Source organism: Lycium ferocissimum, chromosome 6 (assembly GCF_029784015.1).
Source record: "Lycium ferocissimum isolate CSIRO_LF1 chromosome 6, AGI_CSIRO_Lferr_CH_V1, whole genome shotgun sequence".
NCBI lineage: Eukaryota > Viridiplantae > Streptophyta > Magnoliopsida > Solanales > Solanaceae > Lycium > Lycium ferocissimum.
This window is the reverse complement of record NC_081347.1, coordinates 64,449,970-64,473,404: the sequence shown is the minus strand read 5'-3', so window position 1 is coordinate 64,473,404 and position 23,435 is coordinate 64,449,970. Positions and strand designations below refer to the sequence as shown.

The following is a 23,435-nucleotide window of genomic DNA, read 5'->3' as shown; positions in this document are numbered from 1 at the left end:
ATAACAATCAATAAAAAATTTTTTTATCATATTAAAGTAGTTCAATTTTATCTATTAGGGGTCGTTTGGTTCAAGGTATAAGGTGGGTTATCCCGTGGCTAATTTTTTATACCACGTTTGATATAAGGTATAAAATAATCCGGAATAAATTTATACCTTGTACCAAACGTGGTATAAAAATTAATTTGGAATAACCCACCTTATACCTTCTTAAACTATCTTGGGATTATTTTATACCATCTAAAAGATGGTATAAAATAATCCCACTATATGGGATAAATTAGTCCCGGGATTATAATCCCGGGACTATTTCGACTAGCAACCAAACGACCCCTTACAGTAGTAAACTCGTTAAAACTTAGGCGGAATAGTCTGGTAGATCCCTGTACTTGCCCACAATTGTCGCCGTTGTTAAATGCTACAATTTGCCAATCAAAATCCTCTACGCAAAATTCAAGATTTTTAAAAGCCGCTCATCCTATGTGGCATTTTTTAAGGAAGTGCGTTTGATACACTCGTTCAAGGAGCGTGAAACCTGTTAAAAAGGCACCCACAACCATTTTTTTGGTGTCATCTTCTTCCCCAACGTTCATCCTCCATAGTTGAACAAAAATGACCATTTTCTTGGCTTTTTTTTCTTTTTCTCTCTCTCCAATTTTTTCTATCCAATTCTTTCTCCCCTCCTTTATCTTCTTTGTTTGTTTCTTCTCTCAAATCTGAATCTTTATCATGAATGTAGAATTCTCTGGCCAATAATCCAAATCTTCTTTATCAATTCAATTATATGACCTCTTTGTAGAATGGAAACCCATCAAAATATCAAAAATACCAACAAACCAAAAATGGGTCAATCAAAAGATCCTCAAAAATCACCACACCTCAAAATTAACCCATAAAGGATTTTGAAGTTGAAATTATGCATCTTTTACCCATTAATACTATCAAAAGATTTGAATTTTTTTAGAAAATTTAGCTTCAAATTTAAAAATCAAACAAGACAAGACTTTTTTCTAAATCAGTTAAAAAAGAAAGAAAACAGTGATTATCCCACTTTTCTATCTGGACAAAAATGGACCACCAAATTTCTTCTCCACCACCTAAGGCCTTCAGCCATGGAAATGGACCATCAAACTTCTTCTCCCACTTTTTGATCTGGACAAAAAATTTAATTTTCTGTCTCAATTTTATTTCTTTATTCCTTTTAATTTTATTTCTATGATATATAAAGAGGAAGAATTAGAAGGAAAGAGGAGGAAGAACATGAAGAGAGAGAAACAGATGGGAAGGCGGAAGAACATGAGGGGAGAGAGAGAAATCAATGGGGAGGGGATTAATGGTTGCAATTTTTTTTATTTTTTTATTTTTTATTATTTGATTTTACTTATTTTTAATTTTACTTGTGACATGGTATCTACACATTGTTATTTTTTGACGTGGAAGCGTTTAAACAACATGCACCATGAGCAGATCGAAAAAGGGTTTAAATGCTCAATTTTTTAGGGTAGAAGGGTTTGGTTGACAAATTTGTAAGTACGGCCGTAGCATTGATTATTCGGGTTCCAATGCAGGGCTACCAAACTATTCCGCCTAAACCTTTCCTACACTAACAGTGAATTCACAAAATTATCTTGCATCTCATTAAAGTAACTGAAGTATACTCACTTTATTATTAATGAATAAAGTCAATAAACCTTACAGTTATAGTTAATAAATTACAGTATTGGGTATGACAAAAATGGTTTTCTAGCCTTGTTATTAATATTAAAGTGTTGGTTACTTTAATATGACAAAAAATTAGTTTTGTTTTTACTATTACAATAGGTAAAGTTCAATGATTATACGTGGAATTATTCCTTTTCTCCTTTTTATCAATAAGTCTACTAAGGTGTTGTTTAAATATTGAGCGGTAGAATACCTTGGAAAAATAGAGGGTAAGAAGTAGTCCGTAAAGTTAAGACATATAAATATAATATTTTCGAAACAAGTCAGGGGTGGCTTTTGCATTTTCCTTCAATGTATTATGTACTATAACCCATTGCTAATTCCAGCTATACTCACTAATTTTAGACTTAAAAAGTAATCTTTAAAAGTCACAAATCAAAACTTTTGAGGCGTAGCTTTTAACTTTAGATGTCATATTTATAGTAGTAGTGTTTAATTGCAGATATACTTTCCTTAAAAAGAACATTTTTTTATTACTTCCTGACAATGACCAATATTCTTTTTAAACACTTTTCTTACAAAGGAAGAGTAAGGTTTCACATGCATATGCTATTTGCAATTTGTGGTGTCACGTTTTTTTTTTTTTTTGCTCAGTTGTGTTGTCACAGTTAAGTCATCTAAACATAGAGTGATAGTGTTGGAAGTAGGTTTAAAATGATTTTTTAGATATACTTTTAGCAATTTTTGTTATTTAAATTTATCAAAAGTAAGTATTAGTTTATCTTCGTTAAACATTTAACAAGCTGTGAAGATTAAATATAGCAAGAAATGCATATTTAGAAAATCTCAAATGATTAATTTAATGGGAATTGTGTTTTAAAGTAGTTTGTGTTTGAATGTAAATCAAGATACAATTTGCATTGCTAAAGGACGCAAAGTGCGTTTTATTACTTTATTAATTTATTTACATCTTTTAAACCAAAAAGAAGTTAAAATCAGTTTTTTAGATATCTCAAATATATCATTTTAAAAGTCCTTTAGTTCCACTTGTTATTGAAAAGAAAAGTAAAACTTTTCAGTTTACACTTTAATCTCATAAGTTTTTACCTCCAAGATTGTCATTTCCAATTTAAGATTACACGCTTTAAAGTCTTTTAAAAAAAATAAAAAAATAAAAATGGAGGTGAGAGAATAGAAGCACACTTATTTATCAATTTGATATATATATATATATATATAATAAATGTCTACAATAGAGATAAAAGACGACCATAGTATCCATTGAGTTTCAAATCATGTTGATTCTAAAGAAGTTTTCATTATTAAAATAATTCAGATTTAGAGTATAAACTACTCTTTTACTCTTAATATCATGATTTTATAGCCACATACATTTATAGCTTGTTTAAAAATTAAAACTACAAGTCTCCAAAAACTTTCGTTCTTTTTTAAAAAAAATTGTATAGTCAAACAAGTTCACGTAAAATGAAATTGAGAAACTATAGAGTACATTTGTTAATTTGATACATACATTATAAATATAATGTTAAGGTCGGAAAAAAGTGACAAATTTTTTGAAACGTACATTATGACCCTCGAGAATTTGTTGATTTCAATAAGAAAACATTCAGGGGTATGCTAAAGAGATGCAGTTTCGAACCGTACATTACTGATCCTCGTCTTATTACTAAGAAAAAAAGGTCTAAGCGTCAAAATAAAGGATAGTTTTCAAACCGCGCATTACCAACCCTCCAAAAAGAAAATATCTAAGGGTCAAGGGGAGGGAAGAAAAAGAAGAAAAATGACAATAATATGTCAATTTCTTCCGACTACACACCCCTACCAAAGTTCCTAAAACACAAAAGACACAAGACAAGTCAAACCAAAGCCACCCCCCTTTAGAAACAAATTGAATCATGCCACAAATCAAGAAACACACGCAATTGCTCCCACAATTTCACATCAAAGCTTCCATGATCAAAACCTTCTCCCTTCCTTAATTTCTTATGATGCAATTTCTAAAATTTGATGAGACATTTTTCAACATTTATTTGTTTATTACAATTCATATCAAATCTAACAAAATATTTGATAGAGCCACTCATAACCAATTCATATCAAATTTAAGAAAATATTTGATAGAGCCACTCATTTAAAAACGTAACTTAGGGACCCGCGGGACCTGAGAATACATTTACTAATTAAATACATACATAAGATAATGTCTAGAGTCCGAATAAATGAACTAAATTTTAAATCGTGTCTTACTAACCCTCGAACACTTATGAATTGTTAAAGAGAAAATGTCTAGGGATCATGGGAAGAGAAGAAAAGAAGAAAAATAACAATAGTATGCCAATTTCATCCTACTACACACATCCCTATAAAGTTCCTAAACACAATAGACACAAAACAAATCAAATCAAAGCCACCCCTTTTAGAAACAAATTGAATTATGCCACCAATCAAGAAACACACACATCACTCCCAGAAATTCACATCAAAGCTTCCATGATCGAAACCTTCTCTCTTCCTTAATTTATTGTGTTGCAATATTTAGAATTTGGTGCGTCTTTTATAACATTTCTCTGGTTATTACAATTCACATGTCAAATCGAACAGAATATTTGACAGAGATGCCCACATAAAATGTAACGTAGGGCCAGAGAGTACATTTATTAATTAGATGCATACATAGCATAATGTCTCGAGCTCGAGTAAATGGACTAAATTCCGAACCGTGCGTTACTAACCCTCGAGAATTTATGGATTGTTAAGAGAAAAGGTCTAGGAGTCAAAGGAAGAGAGGAAAAGAAGAAAAATGACAATCATATATGCACAATTTCCCAAACACACAATAGACCAAAAAAAAAAAAAATCAAACCAAAGCCACTCCTTTTAGAAGCAAATTGAATTTTGCCACAAATCAAGAAATACACACACAACTCCCACAAATTCACATCAAAGCTTCCATGATCGAAGCTTTCTCTCTTCCTTAATTTTTTTTATGTTACAATTTTTAGTATTTTGTGAGACTTTTCTAATGTTTCTCTGATTATCACAATTTATGTCAAATCTAACAAAACATTTGACAGAGATTCACATAAAATGTAATATAAGGACCAAAGAGTACATTTATTAATTAGATGTACACACATCATAATGTCTAAAGTCCGAATAGCTGAACTAAAGTTTAAACCATGCATTACTGACCCTCGAGAATTTATGAATTGTGAAGAGAAAATGTCTAGGGGTCATGGAAGGGCAAGAAAAGAAGAAAAATCCATTTCTTCCAACTACACACATCCCTACAAAAGTTCCTTAACACACAAAAGACATAAAACAAACGGAAAAAGGCAAAATTCTCAACTCAAAAATAGTTCATTAAATACCATCGTTATAACATAATTAATTATACCTTCTGGGTTATCTTGTAAATTCGATTATCTGCAATATTGCTTACGTCTTTGTCATCCTGGCCTTCAAATTGACTTTACCCTCAAATAATTTTTTCACTTCAAAAATAACCCAATCCGACCAATTTTTTTTTTAGAAAAATAATATCTTAATTATTTTTAAATTTTTTTTGGAAAATTGATTTATTATTATTTTGCCGGAAAAAAAAATTAGGTCAGTTTGAGAAATATTTAGTGAGTAAAAAATTATTTGGCAGAAATAATTTTGAGGATAGTTATGATGACGCTACTCAGCAATGTAGTTGCATGTAATGATATAATCGACCTACAAGATAATCAGAAGTGATTTTTTAGCCTGAAGATAAATTCAAGCTGTACATTGGATCAACTATTTTTGAAGTTGAAGTGCAAAACCAAAGCCACCCACCTTTAGAAACACATTGAATTATGCCACCAAATCAAGAATCACACACATTGTTCCCACATCAAAAAAGCTTCCATAAATGAAACTATCCCTCTTCCTTAATCCAAAATCCAACAACAACCCATCAACCCCATTAGGCCATTACCACCATGTCCACAACACAATCAGAAAAACAAGCTCTTTTCATTACATCACTCATAATCTTTTGGTACTCATCAAACATTGGTGTCCTTCTCCTTAACAAACTTTTACTTTCCAATTATGGTTTCAGTTTCCCAATCTTCCTTACTATGTGTCATATGACAGCTTGTGCTGTTCTTAGTTATGTCTCCATTGTTTTCTTAAAGATTGTTCCTTTTCAAAGGATCAAATCAAGATCCCAATTTTTTAGAATTTCGACACTTAGTATTGTCTTTTGTGGTTCTGTTGTTGGTGGTAATATTTCCTTAAGGTATTTACCTGTTTCATTTAATCAAGCTGTGGGTGCTACAACACCCTTTTTCACTGCATTGTTTGCTTATGTCATTACCATGAAGAGGGAAGCTTGGCTTACATATGGTTGTCTTGTTCCTGTTGTTGCTGGTGTTGTGATTGCAAGTGGGGTATGTTTACAAATTTGTGTTTTTCTTTTTAATCTTTGTCTTGGATCAAGTGTTAATCTTTGTGTTAGTTTTGTGCTTTCTTTGATTTGATCTGTTTTTATTTAGTTTTTGGGAGAAAGAGACATCTAATTATGAGCCTTTTTGGGATCTTGAGAAATATATAGTTTGTTTAATATTTGGAAAAAATCTTTGAAGGTTAAATTTTGCTTGTTTTAAAATTGTCTTTTTGGTACCAGCATTGGGGCCCGAGTAATTCGTATGGTGCCCGCATAAGTCCCATTTAAAAGTGGGAATCCTTAACAGGATTTTTTCCATACTCAGTACTCGAACCCGGGACCTCTTATTCAGAGTGGACGGATCCTATTTATTCCATCACAACACTAGGTGGTAATGTAAACTTGTTAGATCTGAGAATCTGTAGCAGTTATATTGGGTGCATTTTGCAACTTTGATTATGCTTATGAATTCTTCATTTTCAAATTCTTTTTTATTATGGTTATTTGATTATTTTTCTTTGGAATAAGAATTTTTTTTTTTTTTTTTGGTTAAGAAATTTCTTCAATTGTGATAAAGATTATTCCTTTTTGAACAAAATGCTACTTTTTGGTTGAAGAAGTTTGTACAAGTTATCAAAGAAGTTGACTAGGAGTGGAACTTCTGTTCTTGTTCATGGTATGTGAAAGGTGACAATCCATATAGTCAGTGTGTGATGAATATGCTATTGAGAAATTCAGAGATTCTAAGCCTTTGAGGTGAAAAATTAAGATTTTATTTGATGTGAAAAGTGATAGATAATAGGTTTTAAGTTTACTATAGAGTAAGCATGAATGTAATCAAACACTTCTCTGTGTCCACAAGGTAATGTCTAGGTTTCTTTACCTCTTTCGTACTGCTTACTGAAAAAACTCATCCCCTTACAGAGCACGACAATCACAGCATTCTCGGTAATTAGAGTTGTTACTAGATCCAAATTATATTCTTCAGATACTTGGAAGAACAAAATACTTCTCCACGTGATAGATTAAACTGCACAAATTGGTTGTAAATCTGCTTACTATGGCGATTGGCAAGAATATTTACCAATAGAAAAAGCTTAAAACGTGCCACTTATTTAGAAATCTACAGAGAGTAAGTTAAGTTAGCTTCATTCTGCTCTAGCACTGGTTAAAGAAATGTTAGCTTTCTGAAGCGGCAAATATAGTTTGAACAGCTAGTCGTCCAAACATATGCCCACAAGGGACGAAATGAAATATTGCTTCACTATAATGGCCGCACACAAGTACTTTCTCTGCTTTATATGCTGGTCCAATTTTATCCCTAATGGTAAAGTGTTGATTCGATCTTCCAAGTCTTTACTTATCATGGAAGTAGAAAAAATTTCAACTGCTTTTGTGATTATAAAATTTGGAAACTACTTAACATGCCTCTTTATTAGCAAATTATCAGATTTTTCTAATGTACTGACAAGTATGTCGATTGATGACAGGGCGAGCCTAGCTTCCACCTTTATGGATTCATTATGTGCATAGGTGCAACTGCTGCTAGAGCGTTTAAGTCTGTACTTCAGGGCGTCCTGCTTTCCTCTGAAGGGTAAGTACTTTGCTTTTCTGAACATCTGTGCCAATGTGGCTCTTTCAGAATAGAATTACAAGGATTAGACAGTGTATGATGACAGGTCGCATTCATTTTCCTTCTCGTATATGTCATTTCCTTGTTTCAGTACTACACATTCTGTTATGTTGCCGATTGGGTTGGTTGATAATACTACAAATATAATCCAGCAATTTAACTTTTTCCACTTTTTTAGTCTTCTGGTACTTTAGCTTCGTCAAGTTTTGTCAATTTTTTAACAATTATGGTAAGTGTGCGGTACGCAGTGTGTATTTGTTGATAAAGTTAGGCTGAACAAAAGCCTGGCAATTTAAGTGGAGAAGGGTAGAGGGGCGGGCCCATTATCCGCCAGTTTCGAACCGTGCGCCACTGGCCCTCGGGAATTTCTCGGTTGTCAGGAAAAAAAAAAAAGGATGGGATTAAAGAGAATACAGATTTTGGTATTCATATCTGATTATAGATTTGGATTCATCTTCTGCTCCATAAATAACCAGTTGTCTCAGGCGTTAAAATATTTAGGCATGTGTATTTGGTTGATGAAGTTATATCACCTTCATTTGTTTCACTGATACTTCTTACCAGCTCTTGCTAACTCGCCTTTTCTTTCCAGGGAAAAGTTGAACTCCATGAACTTGCTGCTTTACATGTCACCAATTGCCGTTCTAGTTTTGTTGCCTGCGACACTCGTAATGGAGCCCAATGTGCTGGATGTCACCGCGACACTTGCCACAGAACATAGATACCTCGGCCTACTTATTTTGGTCAATTCTGCAATGGCGTATGGAGCCAATTTATTGAACTTCTTGGTGACAAAGCATACCAGTGCACTGACACTCCAGGTTTACTCTCTACTTCTCCATCTGCTCCCCCTCGTTCGTCCCATAAGTAATACAATCTCATTCAATGCTAAACAGACCACACCGAAGTTTATTTAGTCCTCTTGTTTAAAATGTAAAAGAGAATACATGGTAACATGATAAATGTATATGACAAACCATGTTGCTCGGACTCTCTAAAAATGTTGTTGCACCCCTGTCGGATCGTCCAAAAATGCACGAGTTTTGGAGGATCCGGCACCTAGCCGTTGGCATTTTTGAAGAGTCCGAGCAACATATCTGACAAATGAATATGACACACTTTACTTGACAAATATATATGACAAGACACCAAGATGTACTACTTTTTTGTTTTGTTAATAGCAGCTACAATTATTTGGTGAACTTTATTACTTACGCATATATATGGATATATATTTAGTACAATGATACATATACAATATAATAGTAGTTTAATATCAGGTCAGAACAAATTAATTTTCTGATAGTTCTAGTACGACAAGTTAATTTTTTCTCAGAAATATTCATGCAATTTCACATCATTATCACATTATATTGTGGTATCCATTGCTTTTGACTCATCCCGAACATCTTCATTCTCTTTCAACTTCTGTAGGTCCTAGGAAATGCAAAAGGTGCTGTGGCTGTTGTAATATCGATACTTCTTTTCCGAAACCCTGTAACTATTATTGGAATCGCGGGCTATACAATGACCGTGATGGGGGTTGTTGCTTACGGAGAAGCCAAAAGAAGATACAAATGAGCTGACATTCGGCCTTTGTTTCTTCTCCGATGAAGCCCCATACTTTTGTTTTCTTGAAGTTTAGAGACATATTGTAGACTTTTAAGACAAAACAGATTCGAGTGCTATCTTGTAGATTGTAGCACATAGAGAGGAAATAGAAAAGGGACAGCCGCTAAAATCGTTGTTTAGACGATGCATACGTTGGTTCTAGTAGTTGAGCCAGGGAATTGTTCCGATTCATCATTATTATTCTTTAGGTCCAGATAAGAGGATGTATGCATTTGTATCTGACTCTGATGTTAGTTACATGGGATCCCTAGTTACATTAAAGTGATTTAATTAATTTAATGTCTTATTTGATACTATCTTTTTGCAGTTGTGCTATGTTTATTTGCCCGTTTGTCACGAAATTTTCTGTTGATCGGGAGATTGTTAGGCCAGCATTTATGCTTAAAAGATTGAACGAACTTTGAAGATGTTTTCTTTACATGTTAACTAACTTTTAGATTGTAACACTACCTATTAACACTTTTTTTTTTCTTTTGTTGTTTTTAATAACCGAGAAACCTGAAGGTTAATGGTATACGATTTAAAATTTGGTGAATAAAGAGTCTTCTCTGTCCTTTTTCACTTAAATATCAGGATTTTGCATGTGACAGAGTTTGAACCTGTGACGCACCTAATAGACATATCATACGTTGCATTCTTACCACCAAACAAGCTCTAATGGCCCTATCATTTAACTTGATCTTTTGACCTTTGATAGCAACAATGTAAATGTAAAATACGTATCATTTTTTAGATATAGTAAGATATAAAAGCCCCAACTCTAGTTAATAACTTCCATAGTCACTCTTCAATTGTCTAAATCCACGACTACCCACCTTTTTCCTAGCACAAGCCCAAATATCATAGGGCTGAATCTCTCTTTTCTTTTCTAAAAAAAATACTTCGCAGAATTCTTAATAAATGCTCTTTTTATTTCCAACTTTTAACCATCTGCACTAAAGGTGATAAATGAGAAAACCTCATGAGGGTGATATTTTTGGACAACTTAATGGCTCCAATGCCATAGAATCTAACGTTGTTGTAGATATATAATATATACCAGTCGTATATATTTAACCCAAAAAAAAAAAAAAGATAAATGAGAAAACCTTTTAGTAAGCATAAGCTAGCTAAAGGATCACTTTACATCTAACACCTATTATTGTGAAGATTGACAACCTTTTGGTTAAACAAGAGTTGGAGAAATCTTACGGCAACCACTCTTATTTTGATGTTATTATTGATGATTAAAGCACTCATGTGTGACTTTACTTCTATTTCTTTGTCTTTTGTCAAAAGATCAACGAACCAGTGTGCCATCTGTTAGCTCGAGCTTCGGGTTCTATTTCTGCTGCTATGGAGTGGATACTAGATCCCCTTCTATGATTCATGATGTACTCAACTTTGATTTGATTAATAATTGATCGGAATGTCTTTTTCAAAAAAAACATAAAACACATGTTTTAGCCAAACCCTCCTAGTTCTATTTTCTTTTTGGTACAAGATTAAAGTGGTTTAAGTTTAGCAATTTCTGGATAATGTTGCTCATAGAATTTAAATAATGATGAAGTATAGCACATTGATTTTTTTATTTGATGTTGAAAGACATAGTTTAAGAGGATTTTATTGAAGGTGTTATCAAAACAATTTATAGTTGATGATGTTTATTTTTTGGCCAATTTTGAAGCAAGCACACAATTAACTAAGACATCATAAGATAAGAGTACCAGACATTAAAAATCTATATCTATATTTTAACTTTATTATTATTATTATTATTATAAAAGCATGAAAATAAATGTTGGTTGACCAAAATATCTTTTAAATATGATTTTTATGTCCTTTAAAAGCTAAATTGTCCTTAAAGAATACTTTCATGTTGGACAAAATTGTACTCCCTCCGGATCAAAAAGAGTGTCCACTTAAACTTTTTTTTCTTGGGTCAAAAAGAGTGTTCACTTATCAAATGAAGGAAGAATTAACCTTGTCTTTCCGGATTTGCCCCTATTAAGTGTTATGTAATCAAATCTCAATACCTATTTAATTAGGGGCAGTTTAGGCAAATTATATATTTTCTTAAAGGGTGTGCAAATGGCTAAATTGACACTCTTTTTGATCCGGAGGGAGTACTATTTAAAATTTTACCTATTTTGAATTTGCACGAACTTCTAATCCTAATCAAGTTTAGACTCTACAGATATTTCTCCCACATTTTCATGAAGTTCCAAATCAAAGCAACATTAATTAGACGAAAAAAAAAAAATGCTTTCGATCACGTATCACCACCATATGAAAGGCAATTCACCTCATTAAATTCTTTCACAGTAACTTTTATACCACAAGCACATTGTATTAGCTTTGTAGAGGTAATTTGCATCATTGGCAACCATAGTCTAGAAAATGTTAGTTAACGAGATAATCATATATATGTTGGACAAAACGGTGAAACTGCAATACTCCAATCCATCTTGGAAACGGGTTATAAACCCATTCATATCAAATTAGGTTTCTAAATTGGTAAATATCCAATCCATATCATACTTGGACAAGAATTTCTTCCTCAAGCTAGTACTCCTATAAATTAATCAAGAATGGAGCACATTAAATATATTTCCAAAGTAAACCTACTACACTATCTTCCAATATGAGAAACTACAGTTACTTGTTTGGCTTATCATGCTTCGTTAACCAACTCTCACAAAAACAATCACCCAAGAATGCTCAACCATCTTCTTCTTCTTCTTTACCCCTTTTAAACATTAGATCTTCCTTACGCATTCGACATGATATGTGGTATATACCATCTTCATATAACTTAACACAGCCACAAGCACTTTACCGTAGAAAAGTGAAAGAGGAAATCCTATCGAATCATATCTATCTTACCTCTTCAGTTGTCATGTCCTACGACAGATTCTACCTTGAAATTTCAAAATTGATTGGGAATTGGAACGTCGCATATCAAGATCAACGTGACTCTATAGTGGAAAGTACAATGAGGCAGGTGCATAGCATCGCTGAGTCTAACAAGGGTCATCGTGGAGCGTTGGAATTATCTGTGGATGTAAAATTGGTATGCCACCATGTTTCTGATGCAAGGATTTTGTTTCCGGAAGAAGAGTTATCATCACAATATGGTATGGTGCTAGCTAGTAAGTCATCCATGGAGTTGTTGAAGAAGACGGAGATTGATGAAGAAAATAACAAGGACGAATGTATGGTGTGTCTAGAAGAGCTTGTGAAGAAGGAGCCTGATCATGAGATACTTAGCATGCCTTATTCTCATATGTTTCATGGAGAGTGTATCACCAAGTGGTTAGAGACAAGCCATTATTGTCCTATTTGTCGCTTTGAGATGCCCATGGACTAAGAACCGATGATCGAACAAACAAACAATTAAATTTTACCTCTTATTAGTTTGTGCTTTTAGAGTCGGGTGTATGCAAGAACACTCTAGTACCAAAAAAACAGTTTTAGCTAATCTTTTGAGATGAACATATGTAAAAATAGTGGTAGGAAACAATATTTGACATGATTGTTTGAAATTCCTTTGTTATGCAGAATAAATAAAGCTCTAAGTTGTTTTTAGTGTTTTTTAATAAAAGATTGTTTTGATATTTTGATTTGACGAGTTACTTTAGTTATGTTCTGTTTCACATAAAATGTCTCTCTCAGGAACATTACGGTTAAGTATAAAATTTACCTTCTTATACTCTATTTAGAAGAAGGTGTGTCTCGATGCCAGATTAGTTATATGAATCTTCTCTAATCATGTTTTAGTAACTCACAAAGATCTTGCTTGATCGTCTTATGATCGATATCCCGAAAGTAAAAACTAATATTAAATGCTAATTTGAGGAAAACTTAAGGGTTACATGTTAAATTTTGTACTTCGTTTTGAGACTGATCATTAAAAGGATAATTAGATAATATTCTTTTTGAGTCGACGCAAGTGATCAGTTCGAGTGTTCTTAAGCTGACTACTTTTACATTGAGAAAATAGGCGCTACTTAGAAGATTTTTAATCCAATTTTTTGGTGGGAAAACAAATACGCGGATGTGAAGATAACATGTAAAATTTTGAAATCTCTACGCAGAAAAACGCTTTTTCATTTCTTAAAAGAGAAAAAAAAAATGAGATTTTTCATATGAGGCTCTCAGCCCTACAAGCACCTAAAGAGCTTAGATTAAGTGATTAACATCAACCGGAAATGGAGATTGAAATATCTCAACCAATTAGATATCTGGGGTTCGATTTATGATAATGAAGACAATTCAATAAGGAGCGCTTTACTCTGTTATAAGCCTACTCGGCGCGAATCCACATCAGTATTTCCAATAAGTTTCGGATACCGTGTGGTTCGCCCAAAAAGGACATCAATAGGTAAACGAAGAAAATGCATTACAACCATAATTGAACCTCAAGTTATTAGAGCCCTGGGATTGGAGGAAATTCCAATAGAAAGCACTTTCCCCTTTAGTGAGCATAATGCAATGGGAATAGGGATACTAACAAACAAACAAAAAAAAAAAAAAAAACTTTAAAAAAAAAAAAAAAAAAAAGAACCTCAAGTGGTATAACAAGTAATATATCAGATTTCAATTGTTCCTGCAATCCTGCCTATAAACACTTCCAGAGCATTCAGTAACCAAAGCGAAAGTTTCAAAAGCTGGTCTTCTCATGAATATTTTCTTCACAAACCAAAAAGAAAGAAAATAAGTTTTTCCATCAAACAAGTAACGAAATCTCAAATACTTCTCAAGCACCTGTTCACAAAGAGAGACAAGAATCCACGAAGAAATTTCAAGTGGAACCCGGAGGTTAGATGGTGAAATTAGCTGTTTTTTAGTCTTTATTTTGTATTTTCTTTCCATTTGTTTTGTTTCCTTCTTACCTCAAAAGGCCTCGTAGCATTCGAAAATGGACGAAGCAAACAATCCTTTTCCAAGCACTTTCCTTTGTGCGTTTGATTACCTCACTCCTAGGCAAGTTCTGGACCACTTGGGAGCAGATCATAACCATCATGGTGCTTAGGAGTCTCCTTTTCGACTGGGATCAACTTCACAATAACAGCTACGACCAAGCTTGCAGCGCCAATTAAGACACTGATCAGCCATAGTTGCCAGCTAAGGGGTGTGGTGCTGGCAAAAGTGCCTAAGAACTCGACAATGACAACTTGGAAAATAACGGTAGAAAGCATGACGCCTATGAAAACCCAGCTGCCAAAAATGCCACGGAAAATATTTATCTTCTCCATGTCACGGCTGTTTATTTCATTGAAGACCTGTATGGGATAATCAAGAAAGCGCCAATCAGCCGGTCAGTGAAGGCCCTTCAGAAAAGAGAATGCAAATCCAATCTGTCTAATTTTTGGTTAGGTTTAACGAATGTTAAACACGGAATCTGTTCATGCCTTCTACATTGGGTTTTTGTTATACTAGTAATGAATAAAAAAGAATGAACTTAAAAAAACTGATACCGGTACATTGATAAAGCAACAACAACAACAACAACATACCCAGTGAATCCCACAACGTGGGGTCTGGAGAGAGGGTAAGAATGTCTGTGATTTCCCTGCCTTAGGTAGGGAGGCTGTTTCCAGGTACATTGATAAAGTGCACAACACAAAATCTGGCTAGCTAGGATAATAAACTGAATTGAAAATGCATACCTGACAAAACACAAAGGTGTTAAAAATGAAAGTATTCAGAACGGTTGTAGCATCTGAACCTTCAAGTCCCAAAATCTGCTTCCCCGCGAAGTTGAACACTAAGAGTACAGCCAGCTGGTAGATACTGTGTCCTATTATATTTCTCCACATTGTCTTTGTAATGAAACTCACATCCCTTCCAACAGGAGGCCTACTCATTAGTCCATCATGAGGTGGTTCAGTGGCCAATGCCAGTGCACCTAAAGTATCCATGATAAGGTTGACCCAGAGCAGCTGTACAGCAGTAAGAGGAGCAGATCCTGAAAGTTTTTTCCCAGCAGATAAGTATCATCAGTCTAATACTCCCATTGTTGTAACGATTAACTTTTTTTATAACGATTGTTATAATGATTAATGAATTCTTCCCTCTCTCTCTCTCTGTCTCTCTCTCTCTCTCTCTCTCTCTCTCTATCTCTCTATGTGAGAGAGTCTGAGTGTTGATTCTTTGATGCACAGATCACTAGCAGAAAATTGAATGAACTCATTCAAAGCAATGAATACCTGAGGCACATGCAGAAATAAAATTGATCATCAGAGCCACAACATTGACAGTCAACTGGAATTGCACGAATTTTTGAATGTTTATATATACAGAACGGCCCCATTTCGCCACATTAACAATTGTGCTAAAGTTGTCGTCAAGCACTATAATGTCAGCACTTTCTTTTGCAACCTGTAATGTTATTTTGAGAAAAGTGAAGATTAGAAACAGCTTAAAATGCAATATCTACTAATTCCAAATCTAACAAAAGACCATGATAAAATAAAATATATACATAACTTTTGAATAGTTCATGCTGGAATTGAATGGATATTAATGCTACAAACATGTAAAATTTTTCAAGAGAAACAAATATGCAAAAAGTTGTAGGGACAATTTGTAGAATTTCCCTCGCAAATGTCGACTAAACTCACACATACACGAAAAAAGTGGGTTCTACTTATATGTTGGAAGTTGAAGTCTTCTGAGTGAAGTGTTAAAATTTTTAAGCCTAAAATTTTGAAGATATGAAATTGAAAAGAAAGCTGCAAAGGAATATTCAAGCGGGCAACTTCAAGCATTGATGAGGTAGTTATGTATCACAAATATTTAAAATATAGACTATAACGAAGACTGCAGTTGGTAAGAAAATTTTGTGGCATGCTTGTGCCCATATAAATGAGAACTGAAAAAACAAAAACAAAAAATGCCAATTGGAGCCTGCAAGAAGAAAATGGTGTATATGACCATATCAACCTAGTGTAGGAGAAAATTTACAAACCTCTGTTCCTGCTATACCCATAGCAAGTCCAATATCTGACTCATGCAAGGCAGGGGCATCATTTGTGCCATCACCAGTAACTGCAACAACTTCTTTAAACATGCCTCTCAAATTCTTTACCAGCACATGCTTGTCCATAGGGGATGATCGAGCCATAACCTGCATTCAGTATATAAAGAACATTTTTCAGCAAAATGTATTCAAGCCACAAGGATCTACAAGGATGAGATAAAGCAATCAAAAGCACACCTGAATTCTAGGAATTATTTGCCTCATTTCTTCAGGACTTTTGTTGCGGAATTCTGGGCCTTCAATGGCCAAACCATCAGCAGTTAGTATACCACATTCTTTAGCAATGGCTTTGGCTGTATTAATATTGTCCCCTGTGACCATCCTTACAGTAATTCCAGCAGCTAAACAAGATTCAACTGCTTCTTTAACCCCAGGGCGAACTGGATCCTTGATTCCAACAACTGCAACCAATGTATAGCCACTTTCAGGGATATTATTTACTTGAGAACCATCTTCAATGTCCTTGAAAGCCAAGCAAAGAGTACGCAAGGCTTCACAAGCAAACTCATTAATGACATCCGTGATGTTTGTAACCTGGTCTTTTGACATATCAACAATTTCACCATTAGAATCAATAAACCTGTCACACATTTTTAAGACTATCTCAGATGCACCCTTGCAGAAAGCACGGGTATTGCTATCAGGAAGAGCAACAAGCACTGACATTCTTTTCTTTGCTGAATTGAAAGGTTCAACCTTCAGCAATTTACAATCCCTTTTTTTCTCATCAATATCACCAAGAAGTAATCCATAATCTAATATTGCAGATTCTGTGGGTGTACCCAGAACAGATTTCTTTCCATCCTTGTCTTTAACCACCTCAGCTGCTGTATTATGAAATATTGCCTGCAATAGAAAGTCCAGTGCATTTTCTGATAAATCTGTTATTGCATCTGCACCTCCACCATTTTCTACCTTTTTAGCCTTTCCACAAATCCATATTTTATCTACTACCATACAGTTTGTTGTTAGTGTTCCTGTCTTATCAGTGCAGATGCATGTAGCTGAACCCATTGTCTCACAAGCAGAAAGATGCCTCACCAATGCTTTATTGTTCATTAACTTTTTCATTGCAAAAGCAAGGCTTAATGTGACAGCCAGAGGTAGTCCTTCTGGAACTGCAACAACGATTATAGTTACGGCTGTGGCAAAGTAATTCAGAAGAGTTAATGCATCACTGGAAGACCATTTGGTGAATTGATGGTGAGTAGCTTTATCCACCAGAAATCTGACTATTAACACAAGGAAAGTCACCACAGCAAATCCCAGTCCTATCTTTCCAATAATAGTGGCAACACCATTCAGTTTAACTTGCAGAGGAGTCTCATCTTCTCCTCCCTCACTAAGAGTTTCCATCAGTTTACCCCATTCAGTTCGCATACCAACAGTTGTCACTAGCATCTTAGCTGAACCGTCTTGTACTTTGGTTCCCGATAGAAGAAAAGGTCTTTTTTCAGATATGCTTACTGGTACGCTCTCACCAGACAAGCTCGATTGATCAATTAGCAAGCAATATCCTGATATGAATATTCCATCAGCTGGAACCAGATCTCCAATAGATAAATGAACTACATCACCAACCACCAACTCATAAATGGAAACCTTCTGCCTTGATCCATCTCTCGTGACCTGGATAGATATCTTTTTCTTCTCCTTATCCAAATCTCTGAACTGCAACGACTGCCTATAGTCACTAATTGCAGTAACCATGACTACCAATACTATGCTGAGTAGAATTCCTAAGCCATCATATGTTCCTTTTGGCCACCCTTCAGTAGCAAGTCCCACACCGATGGAAACAATAGCACAAACTATTAGGATGATGAGAGTTAAATCATGTAGAGCATCCCACACAAATCTCCAAAAACTTCTAAACGGTTTTTCGGTAAATTTGTTTGATCCGTATATATTTTGTCTGACAGGTACATCACTCGATTTGACTCCTTCATTTGATGAGACTCTCAACTCACCTGCAAGCCCTTCAACACCTCCAAGTTTCTTTAAGGTTTTTATATCATAGGAACCTACTATAGATGCAAGTTTATCTGGGTTAATTCCAAAACCAGCTTCTCGAGCTTCTTCCGGCAAGTCTTTTGCCAGTTCAGCCCCTATATCATCCCTGACCTGGTCTGATGGCTTACCAAGATCACCAGCTGTAAAGAAATATAAAATGAAATGAGAAAAAGGAGAAAGAAGCTGGCGGACCTATATGTTTTAATGAGTCTAAAGGAAAACTCAAGATTGAGCAAATTATACCATCAATGAACTTGAGTGCTGCCATATAAGCGATGAAACCAACTCGAATCTTTTCCTGGAAATTGCATGTGGTAAAAAGTGTAGCTTGACTCAGTATACAAGATTATATAAGTTACATTAGTTAGCAACACAGTCCTCACTCCTCCATAGTTTTTTTTTTTTTGATAACCGTGGTGTCCGAGCCAGCATTTGCGCACCTCGACTAATTCCACGGGATACCTCTCACCTCCCACCAACAACAGGTATCACGTAACTCTGTCCACAAGGCTAGGACAGATAGACAGAAATCACTTAGAATTTTTGTCTCTGCTGGGAATTGAACCTGAGACCTTATGGTTCTCAACCCTCTTCACCGACCACTAGGCCACACCCTTGGGCGCCCTCACTCCTAGTATCGTCACAGATGGCTCTGATTAGGGAACTCGATTACAGTGTTTGAGCAGCCAAATGATTCGAGTTCTCAATTTCTACAATTAATCAAATGACGATTCAACTAACTCCCCTTTTAAATTCAAGATTGAGTTAAAACACTGTATGCAGGTAACAAGAAAAATACCTAACAACAGCCATTGCTGGTGTCATAATAGACTGCACAGTGCCAAAAATAAACTAGATTTTATTTAGCAAATAGTTTTGGTTTTGTAAATGAACATGGCATAGGTGACAACTAGATAATTAACCCAATATAACACTTTATGATTAGATACTAATGCTTCTTGAACTGACAAATCAAAAGGTAAACAATAAATTAACTATAGCAGCCTGATAGTCGTATGATTGCAGATAAATAGGACAAAGTCACTAGCATAAGTTTATATTATGTGAGGGAAGAAAAACATCATCTTTCAGTGAGCAGACTGTCTAAGGGATCTGGTTGTTGCCAGCATGGGACTATGTCAAAGATCTGAAACAGCAATTTATATGGAAATCATCACCTAGATTGAATAAATCTTTTTTTCTTCTCTTTCAATTCTTTCCAAGTAAAAAAGACCTTTTTAGCTTTGCTATGTTGATTAAACATTACTGCGATGAGCATAATTATTTGATTTCCCTTTGTGCCAACCGTTTTTTTTTTTTTTGTTCTGTCTCATTGCAGGATGGTGTAGTAGCTTTGAATGCAAAGGTTTTGTATAATGTACAAAAAGCATGAAGCATGAACTTTAATAGATATAACATGTACTTTGTTGAGCATTTTATTCAAAGTATATATCATTCACATGTTACCTACTGTGCATTTTTAATACGTGACTGTCCCCGATATCTTAACCTATTTCTAGTTTCGCTCATCAAGCTTAAGGAACAGGGGCATTCTTTCATGGTTTTAGCATTTTTTGGGATGCATGGCATAGAAGCGAGCAATTTTTCCTGCAAGAGGTTTCCTGTTTGTCTTTCCTTGTGTTCTTGAACGGCTTTGAGACATTGAATTATTAAAGAAGATAAACCCAAAGTTGCAAAAATTTGATTAGATGGTCGACAAGCAAAATAATCCAGGCAAGGAATATGATACATGTCAACTATTTAGAGTCAAGACAACAAGAATATACAAGAAGCGGGAATTTTTATTAGGATTTGATGTTCCACGTGGCAACCAAAGATAAGGGAAAACAAACAAAACACTTCTAGGTGGGACAAACAAAGATGTTGAGATGGGACAGACTACCCTATGTTATGATCAACGACAAAACACAAAAGATATCTTTTTTCATGTCACCCGTCCCCTTCTGTACTTCTGTGTACTAATCAATTGACCTGGAAGAAATGTCAATGTCACAAAGGAAGTTTCATGGAAATTTCTCTGCCGACTACGTGTTTATTACTCCCTCCGATCCATTTTAGTTGTCGTCCTCACTGAAAATAGATGGTCTAAAATAGTTGTTATTTTAGAAAACCAAAAGGAAGTTTCACAGAAATTTCTCTGTTGACTACGTGTTTATTACTCCCTCCGGTCCATTCTAGTTGTCATCCTCACTAAAAATAGATGGTTCAAAGTAGTTGTCATTTTAGAAAAGAGTTAAAAGGATCAAAAACACACCTCTAGTATCACCTTTTTTTGAGTTTCCTACCTGAACTATTAGGTGTGAGAATTTCCTACCTAAACTATCACAACTAGTTTGCAAATATACCTCACCTATCAGTCGTTCACTTTTCCTACATAAGCTATCACCGACTAGTTTGCAAAACACACCTTTGTTCACTTTTAATGAGGTGTGTTTTGCAGATTAGTTGGTGAACGTTCGGGTAGAAAAGGTGAACAACTGATAGTTGAGGTGTGTTTTGTAAACCGGCTGTGATAGTTTAGGTAAAAAAACTCCCACACGTAATAGTTCAGGTATAAAACTCAAAAAAATGTGATACTTGAGGTGTGTTTTTAACTATTATCTCTTTAAAAAATCAAGATATAAATGAATTACTCCTTAGGTTCCACCTTTACCCTTACTCAATAAATGGGAAGAAAAGGTTAATGTGGTAAAACAAGGGAAGAAAAGGTTAATGTGGTAAAACAAGGGTAGTATTAAATAATAAGGATAATTTAGTTGGGAAGAAAAGGTTAATGTGGTAAAACAAGGGTAGTATTAAATAATAAGGATAATTTAGTTAAATTATCCTTTCAGTTAATAGTTTCTTAAGAGACGTGCAAATAACAAAAAACATGACCAGTAAAATGGACCGAATGGAGTAGCCTTTTTGGCACTACATTAACTACCTCGTATTCCTTACTACTGTCCCAATTTTAAAATCCAAAAAATCCATTTTTCAGAAAATGCTCAGAAAGCAGCTTATTATAAAGCATGTGCCTCTCCACATAAAAACAAACTTCTCTTGTACTAATCTGCTCAGCAGTTGAGCATTTTGCTACGCGACACTACACTTCCTATATACTACTATCTAGTTATATCCTAGAAGAAATGTCAATGTCATAAGGAAATTTCAAGGAAATTTCGTTGCTGACCCACTGTAGATGCTTACTACTAAGCAGTTGTCAAGCTAATTTAATAACAATTGACATTAAGGAATACTTTGACCACAAACTTTAATAGAAAAAGAAAGCATGAGCTCATGAAAGCAAACAGCCAAGGTAAAATATGAAAGAGACCCTTATCCTCAACAGAACATATTCTGCTGGCAAATGACATAACCGAACCCAAAGAAAGGAACCCCAAAAAATAAATAAAATACTCCCTCTATTTCAATTTGTTTATCTGATTTTGATTTAGCACGGAGTTTAAAAAAGATAAAAAAGACTTTTAAATCTTGTAGTGTTAACTAAAGTTATGTAAAATTTACCAAAATATCATTTAATCTTGTAGTATTAAACATATCGCGTAGAAAGTTGAAATTAAAAAGTTGTTAAAAAAAAAAATATATATTCTTAGTTAAACGGACTAAAAAAAAAAAAGTAAGAGGACTAAATTGTAATGGAGGAGTAATAAATTCACTTATCTTTTCACTGAACTACTGTGATTTTGTAGATTCTCTGTATGGTCCCCACAAACTACCAATGCGTTATCCTGTTTTAGGCAGCCCATAGCACCAGAAACGCTACCCAACATAGGCAGGTATATAGATATTAAAATATCGTAGAGGTTGGGTCACTTATTTTTGGGTCTAAACTATAAATTATATAGTAATCCACAACTGGCGTCTTGCTGGGGCCTTAAATCCTCTAAAAATTCATTGCAAATAACAGTTGTAGCAGGAAATCTGTTATAACGTCCCTATTAATAAAGCACTAAATAGTTTGTCAATAAATAAATATGGTGTATGACTTGCTCGCCATCTGGTTTGAATAGTTGTACCATCTATTATATTATACATCATAAAGCTAGAAAATGTCTGTACTAAACCATTAATTAAGACAATTATACATTTAATTTGTTCATTATCTAACCAGATCTGGTTTCTAACTGACACTAATGTTTTCTATCAATTTTCTCATAAATGTAATTTTTTAATAAGCTTAGACAAATTGTGGAGGTTTTACAAATAGTTATGGGAATTAAGACACCATGTGGAGATGGGGTAAATGATGGATCCAGAATAAAATAAAGTTTACAAAATATTATTTATATGCTTAATTCTAATCTGATACATATTTTTCCCGCATGAAAGATCCATAATGTTGTCTCTATTTATTTGAACAACATGGTCCTCTGTATTAAGCCAGTTGGATGATGGTCCAGCAAAGAAACAAACCGAAAAAAAGGGCTAAGATTTTTTCTAACTTATCGTATCCGTAAAGTCAAACAAGAAAATGTCATCGTAGGAAAAGAAAATATAACAAGAGTATCAAATGGGGAAGTGCTGAAGCACCACTGATGGTGGATCTCATGTGATCTTCTACCATATATTCGCACTGATCTTATTTATTGTAGAAAAAAGCCAACTTTTTGACAAATAAAAGCTACAGTTGTTTGCTAAGGACCTTGATAAAAAAAAATTGGGTCAAAATATTGTAAATTTATTTTTGGACATAAAAAGGATGAAATTTATAGAGTAGGAGAGAGTTTAACATTTTCAGAACAATTTTCAATATTTTCCTATAAATGTACATATATTTAGGCACAAGGTACCAAAGTATTATTGAGCTGTATTTATGTTGTAGCAAGTAGCAACAATATCTAATTTTGGTTTGAAGACAAGTTATGGTAGAATTAGTTATGCTGGGATTAATTATTCTGGTATTATTTTTTACTGGCTGTTTGATTTATTGTATTAAAAATAACATGCATTGTATAATTTCTAAGAAGAAGTTCGTTGACAAAAAAAAAAAAAAAAAAAACCTCGTCCTT

At 34.3% G+C, this 23,435-nt stretch overlaps 3 protein-coding genes across 3 annotated transcripts in view; 2 read left to right on the top strand and 1 right to left on the bottom strand.

The window, feature by feature from the left end:
• The first annotated feature begins 5,493 nt into the window (after positions 1 to 5,493).
• Positions 5,494 to 9,399, top strand: LOC132060040 (UDP-URONIC ACID TRANSPORTER 1-like). Its single transcript, XM_059452897.1, has 4 exons — positions 5,494 to 6,104; positions 7,591 to 7,694; positions 8,326 to 8,554; positions 9,168 to 9,399. Exons 1-4 carry the CDS (start codon positions 5,652 to 5,654, stop codon positions 9,312 to 9,314), a joined length of 933 nt encoding a protein of 310 aa, XP_059308880.1. The 5' UTR covers positions 5,494 to 5,651; the 3' UTR covers positions 9,315 to 9,399.
• A 2,940-nt stretch (positions 9,400 to 12,339) lies between these two features.
• On the top strand, positions 12,340 to 12,714 carry LOC132061536 (E3 ubiquitin-protein ligase MPSR1-like). Its single transcript, XM_059454331.1, has one exon. The coding sequence runs from the start codon at positions 12,340 to 12,342 to the stop codon at positions 12,712 to 12,714; it is 375 nt and encodes a 124-aa protein (XP_059310314.1).
• Positions 12,715 to 14,326: 1,612 nt separating this feature from the next.
• Positions 14,327 to 23,435, bottom strand: part of LOC132061535 (calcium-transporting ATPase 4, plasma membrane-type) — a 47,498-nt gene continuing 38,389 nt past the window's right edge. Inside the window, exons 2-8 of the mRNA XM_059454330.1 lie at positions 18,646 to 18,700; positions 16,567 to 18,542; positions 16,293 to 16,476; positions 15,832 to 15,875; positions 15,557 to 15,728; positions 15,017 to 15,315; positions 14,327 to 14,629 (exon numbers count right to left, since the gene is read on the bottom strand). Of these exons, the coding sequence (XP_059310313.1) occupies positions 14,327 to 14,629; positions 15,017 to 15,315; positions 15,557 to 15,728; positions 15,832 to 15,875; positions 16,293 to 16,476; positions 16,567 to 18,542; positions 18,646 to 18,670 (3,003 nt within the window). The 5' untranslated portion in view covers positions 18,671 to 18,700. The remainder of the gene's footprint in view (positions 14,630 to 15,016; positions 15,316 to 15,556; positions 15,729 to 15,831; positions 15,876 to 16,292; positions 16,477 to 16,566; positions 18,543 to 18,645; positions 18,701 to 23,435) is intronic.

Excerpts from the sequence above, each read along its gene's own strand:
- LOC132060040 (XM_059452897.1), top strand. The coding sequence starts at position 5,652 with ATGTCCACAACACAATCAGAAAAACAAGCTCTTTTCATTACATCACTC. Across the intron at positions 7,695-8,325 it reads GTCCTGCTTTCCTCTGAAGG|GGAAAAGTTGAACTCCATGA; the intron begins GTAAGTACTTTG and ends TTTTCTTTCCAG. Across the intron at positions 8,555-9,167 it reads CCAGTGCACTGACACTCCAG|GTCCTAGGAAATGCAAAAGG; the intron begins GTTTACTCTCTA and ends CAACTTCTGTAG.
- LOC132061536 (XM_059454331.1), top strand. The coding sequence starts at position 12,340 with ATGAGGCAGGTGCATAGCATCGCTGAGTCTAACAAGGGTCATCGTGGA.